The sequence below is a fragment of the Gymnogyps californianus genome, chromosome 27, assembly GCF_018139145.2.
Source record: "Gymnogyps californianus isolate 813 chromosome 27, ASM1813914v2, whole genome shotgun sequence".
In the NCBI taxonomy this organism is placed as follows: Eukaryota; Metazoa; Chordata; class Aves; order Accipitriformes; family Cathartidae; genus Gymnogyps; species Gymnogyps californianus.
Window position 1 is genome coordinate 1986496 of NC_059497.1, and position 18649 is coordinate 2005144.

At 52.3% G+C, this 18649-nt stretch overlaps 1 protein-coding gene across 1 annotated transcript in view; it reads left to right on the forward strand.

Moving 5' to 3' along the window:
- Nucleotides 1-18649, forward strand: part of PLXNA2 (plexin A2) — a 175018-nt gene that overhangs the window by 87908 nt on the left and 68461 nt on the right. Inside the window, 1 exon segment of the mRNA XM_050911214.1 lies at nt 17696-17796. Coding sequence (XP_050767171.1) covers nt 17696-17796 — 101 coding nt within the window.

The following is an 18649-nucleotide window of genomic DNA, read 5'->3' on the forward strand; positions in this document are numbered from 1 at the left end:
TGAAACAAACTTTCTATGTTTGAAAATAACCTGGGAAATTCGCTCGTGTAACAAAAGGTGCTGGTGGAAGCAAAATCAGCTGTGCCTGCCTGTCCTGGAAGTGGGGAAACATATAACCCTCAGTAGGGACTTACAGGCAACAGTTGAGATGGAAATCCGGTAGTGCAGAAGCATCCAGGCCCTTCTGGGACAGCACGGGCTGCTGGAAATATTTGCATTGTTTTGCATTTGCTTTATCTCCTCCCTGTCCCAAAGAATAGAGGGTATCCTGTGCATATAATGAAGTCTCTGAAGGTTTGAATACTTTTTTTTTTTCCTACTCTAACTAATCTTTTTTAATGCTTTACAGCCTCATGTTCTGTAATGGAATGTATTTTATTTAGAAAATAACATTTAGTGCCATTTTGGATTTCCAATTATTCTTCAATCGGACTTTAAGGGCCTGATGTCTTTGTCATTTTGATACGCACAAAAGACGGCAACATCAGAGTAGCCAACAGCAAATTATTTCCACTACTGATTACTAAGCTTGGGAGTAAAATATGCAGGGCCAAATTTAGTTTCAGCATAAATCTGTTGAAATGAATTAAAGTATTACACCAGCAGCAAATTTGTCGCATGGCTTCCAAGGATGCTGGAAGAAATCAGAGCGACCATAGCTGTCAGTGAAAACCACCGTGAATGTCTCCTTGTTGCAGCTATCAATGTGAACAGCTCTGGGTTTTCATATGAAATGTCTGGAGTCGATTCGTGCTGCAGCACTGACAGCACTGATGTCTCACCTCTTCAGCTCCCAGTGCACGGCACAGAGTGAGTCTCTCCCACACGTTTTTTGGGCATCAAAAGCTGCCAGCGCTGGGAAGGGTGGGAAGCCGATAGCTGCCTGTGATAACTCAAGGAGCCTCCTCCCTGCTAGGTGACATGGCTCAGTCTGATCATCTCAGGGACACGCAGAGCGTTTGCAGGCGCTCTGTTTGCTAGATACGAGTAGGAAGCACCAGCCTGTCTCTGTCCCACTGTCGGCAGGTTTCTCCAGCAACCAGGGAGTCTTTCGAGTGAAGGGAAGGGGAGAGACTCGGTGACAGTGGAAAAGCCTCCAAAGAATGGAAGCTGCAGCGATGCCAACTGTGTCTGTTAGTGTTTGTGATGGACTTCAAGGTCCTTGGCGACACCTTCTGTTACAGGAGGAAAAGATGAGTGCTATACAACAGTAAATGTATTATGATAATGACAAATTTCCTTGTAACTTGTTGCAAAAGGAGAAGCCGCCTGCTCGCGCCTAACGGGTGTCCTTCGTACTCGGAGAGGACACAGCAGTTTGATCTGCATCTCGGAGAGCTCGAGCTTTAATGCTGGCCTGCGATGAAACAGCTAATTAATGACATGTGCTGCACTGCCAAAAGTGTGTGCGTGTGTGTGTGTGTGTGTGTGTGTGTGTGTGTGTGTTCAGAGAGGGAAGGAAAAGGATCTGTGCAGGACTGCTTGCTCGGAGGCTGAGCAGCCCTGCAGCCCGTGCAGGGCTTGCTCTGTGCCATCACCCCATCTCCTCCTCCTTGCCACATGGGGTTTAGTCTGTGGACTGACCCGACCTGTGCTATCACGCCCCTGTCCTTTGCTAGGTGTGTAAGCTTTCTACCCTTTCCCTGCCTGCGTGGCTCCCTCGCACGCTGCCTGCAGCGCACCTCCTCCTTCCCAGCCGCCCAGCGAGGCAGAGCAGTCCTGTAGCCTTTCACAGCCTGGGAATCAAGACAGAGGAGCAGTGATATTCCTGTTTGTCTAAATTTGCTGTTTGAGTCTAAACTATTACTTCAGGGCTCCTCTCTAGCCTTGAGAGAGCGAGTCTGGTGCCTTATCGTAGAGCGAGACATCCAAGGTTACCAGCAACTGAACACGGGCAGGGTCAGCCCCGGAGGGTGGCTGGTGCTTTCTGTGTGCATCCCTAACGGGAAAAGTAAAATGCCTTGTTCGGAGTAGTAAATTGGGATAATCCACATGTATTGTCTTGAGGCTTCAATGCAAACAATATCTTAAACTCCAGCCCAGCCTGGTCCCGTGGTGGTCTGGGCGGAGGGTGTGCAGCGGCTGCATGGGTACCTGCCGTGTTGGCTGCGCCTGGCTCGTGGTGGGAGCAAACGCGACAGCTTCTGCGTGGAATGAGCAAACCATGTGTTTCAACAGCTCTTTGTTTTCCTCTGTTTTGATGTGGCCCCTGAAGCTTTGCCGTGTTGTCTCCTGAGATGTTCTTTTTGGTAATCACCCTGCTCGCCGGCGTGCCTGTGTGCGATAACGGGGCCGGCGTGCTACAACTGCCATGGGACAGTGGTTTTCTTCTTTGGGGGAAAGGGCTTAAAGCTCATTTTCTTTCAGAATTAGAGAGTTTGGGATATACTTAGGAGGGTTCATTTCTCACACTGGTGGTCAGGTTCCTAAATTATTTTTGACAGCCATATGTAATGATATACAAATGGGAAAGTGATGGAGTAGCAGAAAATTGACTGGCAAGGACAGCGTAATTTAGTTAGAGAGCAATACTTACTAAAAAGCCGTGGAGACTACGGCAGTGCTCCTGGAGCAAACGAGTGCTAGGACCACGGTCAGGCTGTGAAAACAGTAATGATACGACTCTGTGACCTTTAAAGCTATTTAGGGCATTCAGATGCTTTGGCTTTATAAAATTACACAAACAGGTCATGCCTGTGACTTTCCTCCTAGGTTTCTGCAGTATTTAAACAATTTGAAGAACCCTGAAATGGTTCACAAAATGGGGAATCGAGGGTTGCTCACGTGCCTACCTTGCAGCATGCAGCAGACCTTCATGACTGGCTATGGAGAAGAGCCGAGCTGGGTCTGGGATGGCTGTACTGAATCTCCCCCAACACTGCCCCAAAGCTCACCATCCCCTTGGAAAGGCAATGTCCCACAGGATGTGGGCATCCAAGGGATGAGCCCTGCAGCCCTCCCAGCCAGGCTCCCGCTCACCCAGCCTGGGATGTGTGATGCTCTCCCGGGAAAGCAGGCAGAGAGGTAAGCAGGCATCGTAGGAGCTGGAGGGGCTGGAAGCCATCATTTTCTGCTCAGCCCATTCTCTGGGCAAAGCTGCTGTTGAATAATAATGTCAGTCACACGCGAGGTGCAGGGCAGAGCCGAGGTTGGGCTATTTAAATGATACTTGCGTGTGCCAAGAAAACAAACAGAAAGGGCCAGTCAAAGCTTTTCAGTGTCATTGACACCCTCGGACTTGCCAGAGCCAGGAACAAAGCCCGCATTGTCGCGCAGCACAGCCTGCGAGTCTGTTCGGAGCGGGCAGATGCGGGGTTGCCCACCCTGCTGTGCCACGGCCAGTTGGCCACGTGGGGTCCCTTTCAAGGTGGGTGGCGAGACACGTCCTCCCGTGCAGCCCTGGGCTTTCTCCCGAGCAAGGAGGGTAAACAAAATGTGGCCTCCGTGTCCCCGTGCGTGCCGGGGGTGGCAAGTGGCCAGGCACTTGAGGAGGGATGCTGTAAGGGCAGGGGTGGGGAGAAGGCGTATGGCAAAGGGAACTCCAGCTCTGCCTCCGTGGCGGGCAGGAGAGGGGTGGCATCGGGACAGTGGCCCCAACACAGGGTGCCCCAAGCGTTTTTGGGCAAGTTGCTGCAGATCTTGTCTGTGTGCCCCTAGAAAGTGCCGTGCAGAGACCTTCAGCTGAGCAGGCTCTGGAGGAAGAGCAGCGGTGGTTCATTGAGGCAGCCCGGGAACGGACACACGGTGCTGCTCAGGCCGGGCTGCAGCCCTTGTGCTGTGCCCCATTAGACTGCTCTCACCAGCGCTAGTGCCTCGTCTATAAACTGAGGATAATGTTTCACCTGCTCCTGGGAGCAGCTGTGGTCTGTTACTTTGTGTTGCCCATTCCAGCAGGGCTACAACTTCTCTTAAAGCTCCTGGGCATGCCAGAACCGCAGGGAACGCGCTGCCGCTCAGGGGCACCGGCCGCTGGTGACCGTCAGGTGCAGCCTCAGGTCCCTGCGGGTTTGGGTGATTTGCTCCATCGCGGTACATGCAGCAACGGAGCAAGGCAAGGGTTAAGCAGGGGGCCCCACTGGAGAGAGGGAAATAACCCGTGTGGCAGGGGAGCAGGAGGGAGCCGTGGGGTCCCTCGCTCTGCAGCGAGCGCTGGGCTCCAGCTGCCTCCCATACATATGCTGCTCATTTTTCATACTGAACACAGCTGCCGCCAGCATCTCTTTCCTACCCCTGTTCCTGCCAGTTTTATGAGAAAAGAATAAAGAGGGGAAACACATAACTGCAGAGGTTCATTTGCCAATTGTCAGGCTGCTGGTGCATCAGAAATAGAGTCATCGGTCTGCTTCCTCCATCGCGCCCGGGCTGCGCAGGCATCTTTTCATTAGCAGCATTATTTATTCATGGCCCCCCTCAAGCTGCTCTCCTTTTCGGAAGAAGGGACCTGCTGATGCTCCCATTTTTCCAGGGCGGCTTTGGCCTTGATTAGCTCACTCCATGTGCGGGTGGGATGGGAGAAGCTGCCTTTCCCAGAGACCTCAGCCTCTACCCAGGGGTGAAGCCCTTCCCTTTGCCAGTGGGCTGCGATCGATCAGATCAGCAAGGGCAGCCGGGAGCGGTGGGGTCTGGCTGATGCTGCCGGCTGCCCCTCTTTCTTTAGCTTGGTAATTAGAAGCTCTCAGAGAGAGGGAAGAGAGGTCATGCATGGAGTGGGCCTATTAACCCTGTCCCTTGCCAGCTACCCTGCAGAGAAATGCCCTTGGAGCAGCTGCTCCGGTGCAGGCTTCCAGCAGGAAGGCAGCTGAGGGCAGCGAAGATCCCCTTCCACCGCTTCTGCCCCACACACAGGTGGGGATTTGCCTCCCCTGGGAGGTTTGCAGCTGAAAAACATAACGCTAGGGACTAAATTTTGTCTAGAAGTGTTGGTAGACTCATCTCTTTCATATGGCAGTAAGAACCACTGTGGTGGTTCCCTGTGCCCCATACCCTGCCAGAGGCAGGAGACAGAAAGCAGGTCATACACCCACCAGTCCTTCTCCTGGTGCATCCTCACAGATTTTTGGCACTCCCAAATCGGCCTTAATGAACTGATCTTCTGCAGGTCTGTTCAATGCCATCTACTTTCAGCCTCCTGGGGCAACGAGTTGCACATTTCGATAGCTGGGAGGACCTTCCCCCTCATTTCCAGCCTCTCTGGAAACTGAGGGCTACCAATTTTCACGCGAGCCGGTTTATTTTGTGGTTTCGGTCAAAGTCCTTTCAGCCCCATAGCTTTTCCTAGGGTCGATCTGTAGGTAGACTGAGCAGCAGTCTGCAGGATCCCCCTCGCAGTCTGTTGGGTCTATTGCTGTACTGACGCCAGTGATATTTATGGAAATATATGCAGAAGTTCCTCAGGCTCTGATGGAGCAGAAATAGTTTCATGGCATTATTTGCCCAAAATGCCACCGTTTTGAGTGCTGTATCCGGACAGTGAGAAGCTGATGTCAAAGTGACTGTTTACAGCAGGAGCTGATGTGGCTTCTAGGGACAAGTGACTTAGCACTGCAGCACTGGGAGCAATAATGCAGCAATTCTGAAGTTTATGTATAAGCTCTGAGCTTGTATCACCTCTGCCTTTCATCAAAGCAATGCCATAGCCCCAGAGCTGCTCTTTGATTCCACTTCTCCCATGCAGCAAAACAGCAGCCCAAGGAAAAGCAGGTAAAGATGAAAGCTAAACTCTTTGTCCAACCTTCTCTGGCTACAAAAACCGCTCCAGCTTTTATTTCAGATAATGGGAGGCCCTTGGTTAGTTTTCCCAGTTTCCCAGGGGCACTTCCAAGCCGCAGGCAGCGGCGTTTGCTCTGTGGTGTGCAAAGGGAGGGGAAGTGGGTGTTTAAAGTGCTGACTTGGTGGTGGCACTGAAAATGAAGTCATGTCCCAAAGGATGGGAATGTTGTGGGGAACGTTTGATGGGTGAAAACCACCATGTTGTGACTTGTGACCCACCAAACCCCCTAATTGTGTGTTTAAAGTAAACCTCAGACTAGCGCTGTTTCTTTTGCCTCTGTCTTGGCAAGTTGCCTTTGGCTTCGAGGGCTCCTATCACTCATCTTGTGGTTAGCTGGTCAGGAGTCACCCTAGTAGTTAGGAAAGGAATGTTAAAGGCCTGTTGTGTAAACCAACCGCTGTCTGAACAGACTTTGTTTTTGATGTAAATCTGCTACAGGGAATGATTTAACCTTCATTTATTCTTTTTTTTTATTATTTCATTAAATAAGATTTATACAGGTATAGTATTGGAAAGGTCATCCATCCCCCGAGCTGTGGGAAGAGCTCTGCGCATTCCTCCCTCTTTACTTTCCTGCTTTACCCCTTGTTTTGAGGTGAGAAAGCACAAAGGCTGGGGTTTGTTGCCTTCCTGGAAAGTTAATTTATATCTGCATGATACACACAACCCCCTCAGCCCTCCTGCCCCCCATTCCCACACTTAATGAATCCTCCACGCTCAGCAGTATTTCAGCTGGAGTAACCAGGAGCCCCGTTCAACTGCTGTGTAGCCTTTCCCCAAGGGATTGCATCCCAGCTGAGGGAAGCAGGGGGGTTATTCCACTCCTCTTCCTAAGAAAACATTAGATGATGTATCTGATGACTGCAGCAAGGACCTGGGGCTTGGGCTCAGGTTCTCTGGCTTGCTATGCTGCTAGTGATTGGCTCTGCGCTCTTTCTGCAGGCTGCTCCTCTTGTGTCTCTGAAATGAGATATTTTTTGTTTTTTTTCTTGTTTACTGATATGTTATGAGGCTGAATGGGTTTTTTTTGCAAAGATCCCATAGCAGCAAAGCATCAGTGATTTGACACACCAACATCAGTGTGCTTACAGTCGTGCTCTGTTTACCCTATCAGCTAGGCTGGCCGTCCAGCCCTGAGCACAGCATCTACCGACAAGCGTCCCTAGTCACATAGAGGAGACTTCATCTGGGCACGAAGGTTCGCAAGCCAAGGCGGCAGAGCTGCAAAGGATGTTTTGTAGCTTTCCTAGCAGCAACCTGTTCTCCAGGGCTTTCCTGAACCCAGAGAACAGATGGTTGGGCTGGAGGCTGGGATGCAAGGACAAGGGACTCTTGTTGACATTACCTTTACCAGAGTGCCTTTCATCATTAGCATGTAAATGCCACCAAGCACCCAGGAATTATCCAGCTATGATCTCTTCATTAGAAGAGGCCTCTGATCAGGTTAATCTCACTTTCCCCATGTGGAAAGGAGGATGCAGAGCAGCTGTATCCACCAGCAAGTGAAGGTAGAGTGAATTTCTGAGACGGAAGGATGCTGCGAGCGTCAGGTTTTAAGTGAATCGGCAGTGATTGCTTTGGCTCTTGCACAGAACTGCAAGGGCTGAAGTAGCGGCGTTGATGGTAGTAATTGAGACTAATGGGACTAGTCCTCTGCAGCAGGTGCCCTGGAATACGCGTGCGATGGATGCTGGCTAGCCTGGGTCTCCTGCGGAAAGGAGGGGAGCGGTGGAAGCTTCCAGCCTGGTGCATTTTTTCAGCCTCTCAGTGGTCTGCTCTCCCTCTTGGGAAGCAGAAGCCAAAGCAAGCTTGGGGGAGGGTGGAGGAAATGTGTTTTAACAGTAAATATGGCCTTGTTATTTATCAATGCAGAGTAATTGAAGTAATATCATGTCGTTTTTAAATGCAGCGCCTAGGGATCTAATCTATCTGTCTAATATTAATGGGTAATATTTGGTTGCCTCATTCATTCATTACTGTTTTCATTAAGACTCTAATCCCATTTAGGAGTCTGTTTGTCATTTTAAACTCCTCTGTTTTATCTTAGCCTGCCACAATCCTTTTTAACAACTTAGCTGAATTCATGAGTTCTAGGCTAGCAGCTTGGGGGAAGGGGCCTCTGCTGTCTAGCATGTGGTTTTTATGGGGAGAGAGGAAAAACAGACGGCTGAAGGCAATTGCAAGCAGCAGGCACTGAGCTTTCCTGTGATACACACCACTGAGATTTAGGTCTTTCATAACAGATCTCGATGTCTGTGTTTCAGTGCGTGGAGCTCCCTTCTCTGACACAGGGAGTGCATTGACACCTACTTGGAAGCCTCCATCGTTTCCAAACCAGTATAAGAAGCTGCTTGGAGCGGGGCCGTTGTTCATAAATGCTCGGGGTGTTTCCAGATGGGCTCTATCATTCCCTCCAAGGTATCCCCACTTCCACCAGTCGTTATCACATTGCGGGTGCTCCTTAACACCAAGGCCGGGGAGGTGCTGATGAGGGCTGCAGGGATGTACATGGAAATGTTAACCCCCAGAACATCTGTGCTGGGGCAAACTCTGAGCAGCGCAGCCTTTGATTTCAAGGTGGAGCAAGCTGCATCGGTGCGGCTGGTACCCACAAGCGCGGCGCCTGTGCCAGTGCTGCTGCCCGGGGAGCAAACACCCCGCAGGAGACGGGGCCGGAGGGACGGCCGTTTGCTGCAGGCAGCAGGAGGGGAGGTTTGTCCTGCTGTAGCTCATGTTGCAAATATTTCCCAGCTGGGCATCTCGTGACCGTACCAGCTTCAGCCCTATGGACGGCGTGGCCGTTTGCTGTCCAAGCTTGCATGGTCTAGGGACAGAGTTAACACAAACCTGGCCTTTTTCTGCCTAAAGCGCTGCAGAGCATTGCACAGAAGAAATAAAGGGATTTCTGTAAAGTGAACTGAGATCCTCTCTCTGAGGAGGAAACAGCAGAGCCTGAGATGCCCCCGCCTGCGCCGTCCAGCGTGATCGCTGCAGACAAAAGTAAACACCGAGTCAGAGCTGTGACCGGGGCGTTCCATGTCGCAGAGCAGCGTCTTCCCACCGCCTGATGCTGGGGGCTCTGCCCCTGTCCTAGCTCTCCTCCTGGCCGGGTCCCCGCACCCTGGGGCTGGGAAGTGCCCAGGAAGCTTTGGCGGGGTCCCCACGGTGCTGCCGGGCATCACCTGCAGTGCCGAGCGGGCAGCGGAGCTGGGCATCCCCTGCGCTGCCAGGCATCCAAGTCTAATTAGAGTCCTGGGGAATCGAACCATTGTGCTGTTAATGACTCTCTGGCAAAATGACTCTCTGACTAAAACAGTAATTTTAATAAGCGCAGCCCAATTGTAAGTGTTCGTTGAACACCTAATTACATTGGTTATAACTCCAGAATTATTCCGAATTCTGTTTTTGCCACTTCCTTGCAAAATAGAGAGGGAAAGAAGCGCACACTTTATAATTATTCACCTTAATTAATTTTCTGAGCTTCTGTTAAAACTTTTAAATGGCTGCAGGGAGTGTGCTATGAGTTACGTGGCAGCAAGGCAAAGCACTGAACGCAGAGGCTGTGAACTGATGCGAGATGAAAGTTTACTGTGTTGGATTGATCCCCACCTGAGCCCAGAAATTTTGGAAAGCTGCTCCCCTTTCATCCTGATTAATTAGTTCCCCTGAGGCCCGGGCTAATCAGTGCTGCAAAGGACACTGCTCATTGGCTGGGTGGCCGTGGCAGGGTGGTCTCGCCGAGCAGCGTGCTGTTCATCAGAAGACGGTGCCAACGCTTCAAGAAGCCACTTCTGATGGCAGCAGTGATGTCCCCCGGCAGGGATGCTTGGATGTGCCACGTGGCCGCTTCGGGCACATCACCCCCTCGTCCCGAAATCCGGAGCAAGCCTAGAGGGACCTCCCACGGGCAGCAGTGACGTTGAGTCACCCTGGCCGGTGCCAGCAGCACACAGAGCTGCTGCAGAGGATCTCCTGCCTGGACGGAGCTGCTCAGTGGCAGCGCTGTGCGGCATGCCTGGAAAAAGCCTGATTTCCAGAAACTCATTTGAACTTTTTCTGTAGTCAGGAACAAAAATGCAGCTCCCCTGAGGCGTGGTGGTTTTCCAGGGGAGGAAACGTATGGATGTATTGCAGCATAACCTGGTTTTCATGGTGGAGACCTTTAGCATCTCATTCCTCATTATTAGTGTGCGTAAACATTTATCACATTACCCCCTTTTCTTGTCAAGTAGAGTTTCTGTGGGTCAGTTCTGTGGGAGAACAGAGCAGCTTAGTGTCCCAAATGAGACAGATACTCTGCTGAGGATCCTGTACTCCCCAGCTGCGGCACACGCCGTGTGCGTGCAGGGACACCGGGCTCCCCAGCCAGCACCGTGCGGGGCAGGAGCAGCGTGGGAGTGAGCACGTGGCTGCACCTCTGTGGTCAGGTTTGACCTAATGATTCAATCCATAGATTTTGCTGCATTTGCTGATTCCAGAAGCCTGCGCAAATACTTCAGCCAGTGTTTTTATTTCTGCGCTGGAGATGAAAGAATCGCTTCCTGATCTTGTACGTGCACAATGTTTTCCTGCTGGCCTGCTCTCCGGCAGCAGTGGACATGCGTACCTGATAGAGGCAGCAGCGTGGCCGTGCGTCCCCTGCCCCTCGCTTCCCAGATGCAGATGGTCCGTGCAAAGCAGGAGGGAGAGCCGATGCTCCCAAGCCGCTTTGGAGCGGTGGCTGTCACACGTGCTGGCATGCCAGGGGCTAACGCTGAGCGTGGGGTGGGCATGTCAACAGCAGCGCAGGGTCCCAAACGCTGTGCACGCCCCTGAGGGCTGCACTGCAATGCACAGCTGGGACCCAAGGGAGGGCGAGGGACTGGGACACCCAGTCCTGGAGGGGGCATGGTCAGTGCCCGTGCCAGGCGGGTGGTACCCTGCCCCTGTACCACCTCCTGCACGAGTCCTCTCTGCAGCGAGCAAGTGGCATCGTCGCCTGCCGAGGGCAGAGGAGGAGCTGCCAGACTGAACAGACCGAGCACTTGGTGAACGGTCACGGGCGGCCCGTGTTTGAGATGAAAACCCATTTCTCCTCCTCCAGGTTTACATGACGCTGTGCTGCTTCTGGGAGTGGGGATGGGATCTCTGCCTGGCACTTTGTTATTCCAACAAATCTCGCTCAGATCTTTCACACTGATGCAATGACTAACTGGAGTCGTGGTAAACCACAGGAAGGCATTTGTCTGCAGGAGCCTGTGTGCCAGAACATGAGTCTGCTGTGAGCCCGAGTCCTGCCGGCTGCTGCTGGGTTGGATGGAGGAGACTCTGGCTTGAGGACGATTTTACAGTTTGATCAAGCCTTACTTTGGGGCATTTGCTGTTTTTTCACTCTTTCTTGCTTCCCAGAGGAGGCTGCCCTTACTTTCATCACCTCCCTCAGGAGCCTAGTGCTGTACGTGGAGGCTAGCTGGGAGCCAAGGAGACAGGTATGCTTGGAGAAGGTCTGATGGGTCGCTAGGAAAGCTATCTGGTCTCCTGTGCTCAAATACAGCTTGTCCTCATAAGATGCTAATGAGGTTCTTAGAGCAGTAAAGCCAAACTCATTGAAAAGGTTGCTTGGATCAGAGTTTAAGGGACTTTCTCCGCATGCATCTGCAGCGCTGTAATTAAATAATCCCTTTGTAGTCATGGAAACATTGTCTCTGTGTCCTCTCCCACTCGCTGCTTTTCTGCCAAAAGTTACAGGCGTTGATTTGGTTCTGACAGCCCTTCGGTAGCTCTGATAATCCTTTCTCTGCTGAGTGGCGTGGGAGAGGAGAGCCAGGTCCTCCAGTAGCTGCTGTACCTGTCAGGAGAACTCCCCCTCATCCGCTCCTTGCCTGGGTGCGTACCTTCATCCGTTACAGGGACTAATGGCTCAGTCCCTGATGGAGCAGGTATTCCTGCCTTCGGAGGCTCAGCAGCACTTTGGGGATGCTCCTCAACACTTTTCGGTTAAAACGCTCCCCCTTTGCCTCCTTCCCCTGTGTCCTGGCTGCTGCCCCATGCGATGCACTGGCTGTATCCCACTTGCTGCCGGGTCTTCCATGCTCACTGCTGGCACCAGTCTTAGCGTGTCCGAGATGTCCACCGGCTCTGCTCGAGTCAAGAATAAGTCATTTCCAGGTAGGAATTTTCATACAGCACGGGGCGGATTGGACCCACAGGTCTTGCTCAGCAAAGCAACAAGTGCTCCACAGCCCTGCACGCTGGTTTTTTCCTTGGCAGAAACGGTGTCACAGGAGGACTCCAGCTTTGAACAGTTCTGCATGAAGACGCAGGGAGGAGAAACACTGGGAAGAAGAGTCTGTCAAACTTTTCACAAGCCTCTGAGAAAGTTTGACTTTATTTTCCCCAGCTCTGTCACCCTGACATGTTAATGGCTGGAACCGATGAGTCCTCCTTGCTCCTTCCCACACTTTTTCATGTCTCCTGCAGCAGCACAAAGTGGTGTTTTTTCATGAATGAAGGGAAGAATAAAATCTCATTGGAAAGTTCATCAACTTTGGGCTCCTGCTCACTGAGTGATAGATAGCTTTAATTACATTGAACTAGTTGGCATCTCTACTACACTCCCCAAAGTCATTAAAAATAGATTTTCTGTTTGAACTCCAGCACCCCGAGGGGTCTGCAGGCAGCGTGCCGTGGCGGTGGGACGCCCCGGGGGCTGTCTCCAGCCAGGGAGGTCAGAGGCCTGTGCTGGTAGCAGGCATAAGCTATGGAAACTTTGCTTTGTTTGTTTATTTTATGTATTTATTTATTTGGAACTGGATTCTCGCACTTATTTTATTTTCTCTGGGGGCTGGCAGAGTTTGAGGTCATGTGTTTTGGAGAGTCTGTATTGATTTTTTTTTTTTTTTTTTTTTTTTGCTGATGTTATGGGTCAGGCAGTCAAGGAGAGCACCGATGAGTCTTTATCATTTAATTATTGAGAAGCAGGTTCATAAATAGGGAACTGAAAAACTCAGCAGCAGAGTTTTGGCATGGACAGAAGGAACAGAGGTAGCAATCGGGCTGGAGGGAGGAGGGCTCTGCCCTCAGCAATAAGGAAATTCCCCAGGAGTGTTGTTTTCTTAGCTGTTGTCCTTCATGCAGATGCTCCTCAGCTCTGATGAATTGCTTTATCGCTTTGCATTCGCTGTGACCACACTGTTGTGGAGTTCCCGTCGCCTTTTCTTATCCCCGAAATGATTTGCTGCCTGCTTCAGCAGTGGTACCATGGCCTCGCGGGTACCTCCGGGTATCTCCGGGCTCTGCAGGGGAGTGGCAGTCCATCTTGCAGGCAAGGAGGTGCAGGATCTGAGGCTGCATTTGGAAAACTCCTGCATGCCTCTGCTTGGCTTCAGGACCTCTCGCCTCATGCTTCTGGTAGCTGGAGCAGAAATCTCAAGGCATCCAAAACTGGCATCCGCTTTTGGAAGCTCAAGCTTCACTGTGAGGTCTGCTGGTGCTCCAGGATGGGGGCTGAAGTCAGGAGCTCTGCTCTCTGGGTGCCACAGGACCTCGTGCTCCTGCTCTGTGGATAAGTTCATCAGTTCAGGCAACAGCCTTCTCGGGGCTTAGTCTGGGGTGGGGAATACACTCCTGAAGTGGTGATAGACCTTCTCAGATGTTTGCTCTGAGTGCCAGGAGCGTTCCTCTGGCCTATCTTCTCTAATGTAAACAAAGAGAAGTATTTGCATTTAAAAACTAAATACTGAAAACCAAAGTCCTTTCCAAATAAACCATTCCGCTGCACACAGAGCTGCCCCACGGGCTGGCAAGGATGAGAGAGCAAATAGACCAGGCTGTGACAGATGGGAGTCACATTGGCAATGCATAGCTGTGAGGTGCTGGTGCCCGCTGGGATCGGGATGCTGGGATGGGGATGCCGCAAGTGCCTGTGGCCATCGGAGTTGGGCTGGGCAGGTGAGACCCGGTGGTGGCCACGATTTGGGGTTACTGAGCGGGTGCCTGATGACTGCACCCATTCCTTTCCTGCTCTCTGCTTTTGGAAAGCCGTGGGCCCGCAGAGCCAGCACTGCACAGCTCGCAGGCAGGATCTCCCCTTTCCCCCTCACTGCCCTCTCCACTGCCTTGCCGTGGGCAGCTGCCTTGCGGCTGCGGGCAGCAAACTGCTCCAGACTTTGTTGGTTCTGCTGTATCTGGTTACTGATAGAAACATTTCATTCCTCGCTTGAGCCACCTGTGGCCGTAAAATCTGCCGAGACCGATCCTCTGAAGCCTCGTTCCCCATTGCTGCGGAGCTGAGCTGCTGGCGCGGGCAGCAGGAGGGTGTGCGGGCAGGGACTCGTGAGGAGGGGCTCACCGGACGCCTCCTTCGAGGCCAAGCAGGATCCGCTCCCATCGTCAGGAAGGTCGGCGTGCTGCTGTGATGCTCGACAGCCAGGGATGCGGGTGGCTGTGCTTGTGACAGCGATGGCCTCTGCCGCTGTCATACCAAAGACTATCAGCAATCCCTCTGCTGTCTTCTCTTTTATCTTCCCTTCTGGTTTTCCTTTCAGTGCTTTTCTGTCTCATTTTCTTACTATTTCCTTCCTATTCAGCTCCTTCTTTGCCCCCACCCTCTCTTTTTTCTTTTCCTTGATGGCAGTCCGTGGCTGAAGGGGGCACGGGGAGAAGTTCCTGGAGTTGGGAGTCCGCTGTCCCCCGCCCTGATCCGTGGTGTTTTTCCTTCCACCTGCAGGCATTGGTGTTCCTCGTCTTCTCTCCTCTCCCCAGCGCAGCCATTCACACGCACAAATGCTTTGGTCTCATAATGATAATTAGGCTGGCAGAGAACAGTTTAAAAATACGTAAAGCCAAGAGAGTGTTTGCAGCATGCCGTCAGGAAGAGTAAGGGCACCTGAGCTTCACGTCTGTACTGTCTCTGAAGGAAACAGAGCTTTCAGTCTTTGTGTTTGTGATAGGTATGGGATAACATATGGATATATCCTACTCTTAATGGGATTTCTCTTGTTTTTTCCATTAAAATGAAACATATTGTTTAGAGGGTTGGAATAGTTTCGATATTTGGATCGTGGATGCTAAGGATGGTTGATTATGCATTAGTACTGTGAGAGCTGGGCAAATACTGCAAAACCTCCCAACCTTTTTCCATGCATACAAATATTTAGATGCCTTCTGTTCATAATCTTTTTGAACTTCTTGATTTAAACATTTACTTGGGTATTGGAGGAATGCGAGTTTTCTGGCATTAATGTTTATGAAGGGTGAATTTCAAAGTCACGGGCATAAGTGTTGGAGAAAAGCAGATGGTTTATTCTCCTCCGAAGTCTTAGACCTTCCTCCAGCCAGGGACCCCGGGGCGTATCCGGGCGGCTGGGGCTGCAGAAGTGCTGAGCCAGAGGGACCCCCGGGGCTCTGCTGCCCCGTGGCTGTTCTTGGTCGGAGCAGGTACCCCAGCCCACCCACGCGCCTCTGCCCACTCTGCTTCGGTCACCGAACACTGAATGCTGCAAAGAGGTGAATGGGTGAAGTTCTCTGCCCTGCATTTTCTAGGCATTACAGAGAAAGGATCAAATGGTCCCATTTGGGCTAGAAACCGGCAACTCTAGGCATTGTTCACAATTTCTGTGTAATTTTTAAAGAATTATCATGTGCAGAAGCCACAGCTTCTGAGCAGAAAAAGAACCCAAATGCCTAACATAAAATCATCTGTAATGAACTGTTATTCATATAATTCAAATCCTCTGTTATTTATAGAGCGCTGCGAGAGCATCTAGCTCCTCACAAACATGAAACAAGCCCTGAGCTGCATATAAATCACAGGGACAGATCCTGTCAAGCCTCACATTGCGGGTAAGAGGTGGGGGATCAGCAATGCCTGATGATTTCGGGGCTGTCTTGACCTCCGGGGTGGGTGAGACCCATCCCACCAACACGGCTCAGCATGCTGGGCAGCTTTTAGGGGAAACCCAGTGACCTCTCTCGCCGCATCCTGCGGCGGCTGGTGACTCCCGCGGGGGCTGCGGAGAGCCACCGCGGCTCCAGGGGCTGCTCCTTTGGTTTGAAAAAACATACGTTTGCTCCTAGGCTGCCATCCAGGAGCAGTGCAATGTCTGCGTCTCGGGTCTGCACTGGGAAATTTCGGGTCGTTGCTGGTGATGGGGTGGGTGCGGGCACGCCTGCAGTGCCGGGCACGGCACAGGAGCGCGGCATGCACCGTCCAAGCCCGGGATCGGCCGCCGCGGGGAGGCTGTGCCTGCTGCCAGGCTGGTGGGCTGGCCTCCACGCCACCGTGATGTCTGTAAGGTGCTTTGAGGTCCTTAGAGGGAAGAAGCAAAGCGGGTAAAAGCATGTCACGGGCAGTCATCTGAGGTGCAGACGAGACCCTGAGAGGGCACCCCAGACACCTTTCGCAGCCAAGAATCAAACCCACGCCCTTTCTTTACACCTCTGTGCTATTCCATCACCCTGCGTTTCTCTTCTCCGTTTCTGAAGCTCTTGACAGCCATCACAGGCTAAATGCATGCCCAGTATACCCGGCTCTGCCTCTCGCACCCCTCGGTTCCAGCTCCAGGGCTGCTTTGCTCTTGGCATACCCCAAGCTGAGCCCTGTGCCTGTCCCACGGACTTCATCTCGGCGAAAAAAATACCCAGCCCCGCGCATCCACGCGCAATTTTTGTTTTGGGAAAAGCTGTTGAGTAGGGCTGAGGAAACAAGAAGAATAGCAGCCCTATTGGTGTCGTGTTTAGAGAGGAACTGGGTTCTCACTGTGTCAACAGCACTTGGCGTGAAAGTGGCCGTTGTTTGGCGAGACACTGCTCCTTTCACCCTGCGCACCCCAGCTGCTGGGAGCCGGGCGCTGTTTTGACGGACAGAGCGAGTGCAATGCCGACAGTTGTTTTAATTTTCAGCCAGTTGCAGGCATCGCTCCCGGGGCCCGAGGAGAGCGGCCCGTGCTGCAGGGTGGCTGTGCCGGGGATGGCAATAAATATTTACAGTATTTGATAATAGAAACGTAAATACATTGAAGAGGGACCGGCACTGGCAGGGTGAGTGCAGGAGCACTGCGCTGCAGCATCGGGGCAGGAGATGCAAACGTACCATGCCCGCCGGAGGTGGCAAGGGATGGGTTGGAAAGGTTAAAGTGGAATTTCTTCACTGGAGTCAAGCAATGACCCATGGTTAAAGCTTGGTGTCATTTTGGAGCCTTTGGGGTTTTCACTGCTGATAAACGGGTCAGGACTGTGCTGCACCTCAGCATCGCGCAGGGACCTTTCGCACGTGCGATAAGTGCAAGAGGGGGTTTGCAGCAGCGATCTGGGTTGGTGTTCCCTTGTGCGCTTCCCTCTCTCTTCTGCTCCGGTGTCTCTTGCCTGGGAGAGGCGGGCAGCGCCTGGGGGGTCATGCCTGCGGCGGCCAAGTCCATGCTGGTGCTGGAAGGGCTCAGGGTGGCTAAAGACAGGCAAGTAGTGAAATACCCACATAGGCTAAATAAGCTGCCAACCTGCAAAATCCTAATGAATTTTATTCCCTGCCAGCTTTCCTCCCTGAAGCAGCTTGCCCCGCGGCAAGTGTAAGATAGCAAACTATAAATCAGGGAGGAGAGGACGCCGCTTTCGCTGCGGGAGCATCTCTGGGCAGGGAGGTCGGGAGGGTTTCTGGCGAGCTGGCGCCGGCGGTGGGAGGCTGGCCAGGCTCCGGGCTGGGGCTCTGCTGCGCCCGTGATTCATGGTGTGGCTGCACCCGAGGGACAGAGTGACTTCTTGACTCGGTCCCCAATATTTCCTGTTCTTGGCTGACTTCTGCACGGATGTTGGAACAAATTCATTTAGGTTTGTGAGTCGCTGTTGCATTACTTGACTCAAACTGGCGAAGCAGGACCTGGAGCTGCTTTCATTTTGCTTGCCCGCTGTGCGGAGAGGAGCACTGAGTCCGTGCGTTTGCTTCCTTTGCAGGTGTCCCGGGTGCCCGTGGAGTCCTGCGAGCAGTACACGACCTGCGGGGAGTGCCTCAGCTCGGGAGACCCCCACTGCGGCTGGTGCACGCTCCACCACATGTAAGTCCAGCCTTGGCCATTTCATTTGAGCTGCTAGTGGTGATGATAAAAGCAGCTTTCAAAGCCACCAAGTGCCTCCCACGCAATCTTTGCAAAAGCGTGGGAGTTCCTTAAATCCACTCTTCTCTTCCTTGGACATTCCCTGCATTGTGGCACGAATGCCATTGAAAATCTGTGAGCTCCTGTGAGGAGGTAAAAACAAATTCTTGCTTTAGGAGCAGTGGATCGCACGCTGCACAGAGAGGGTGCCATGGCATGACGGGAAAGCAGAATTTAAACCAGTGGGAATGAAGGCCTCGTGTTTTGCACATTCCTGTTTGCCCAAGCCGCAAGTCCTTCCCAATTAATGGGGAATTTTTAAAGGCGATAGTAGACTTGATTATATGAGTGGGACTTTGCTTTCAGAGAGGTTACGGCACTGGAAGAGAGCAGAGCACCAAGCCCTAATAAATGCAGCAGGAAGAGGCGTTTAAATTCTGCAAGGAAAGGTCGGAGGGTCTGTGCTCCAGCCGTTCCCGATGGGGCAGAGCCGGCAGCGCAGGGCTCGGAGCTGGCAGCCCCTCACGCACATCAGCAGGCACAAAGGGCTAAGGGTTTGGGTTTTTTTTCAGGGGAGCTCCCGGAAACGCTCTCTGCATTCAGGAGGTGTCTGTGTCCTTCCTTTCTCTCCCCTCCCATAATAACGATCACTTCCTAAGGCGGAAGGGGGACCACCAGGCAGAGGCAGATCGGGGGAGGAGGGGAAAGCCTCGAGGAGGCTGGAGGAGAGGAATAGAAATCCCTCCGGCCGCGTGCCAGCTTGCAGAGCAGCCCCGTTAAATGCATGGAAATCGGGGCAGAGGCAGAGTTCAGG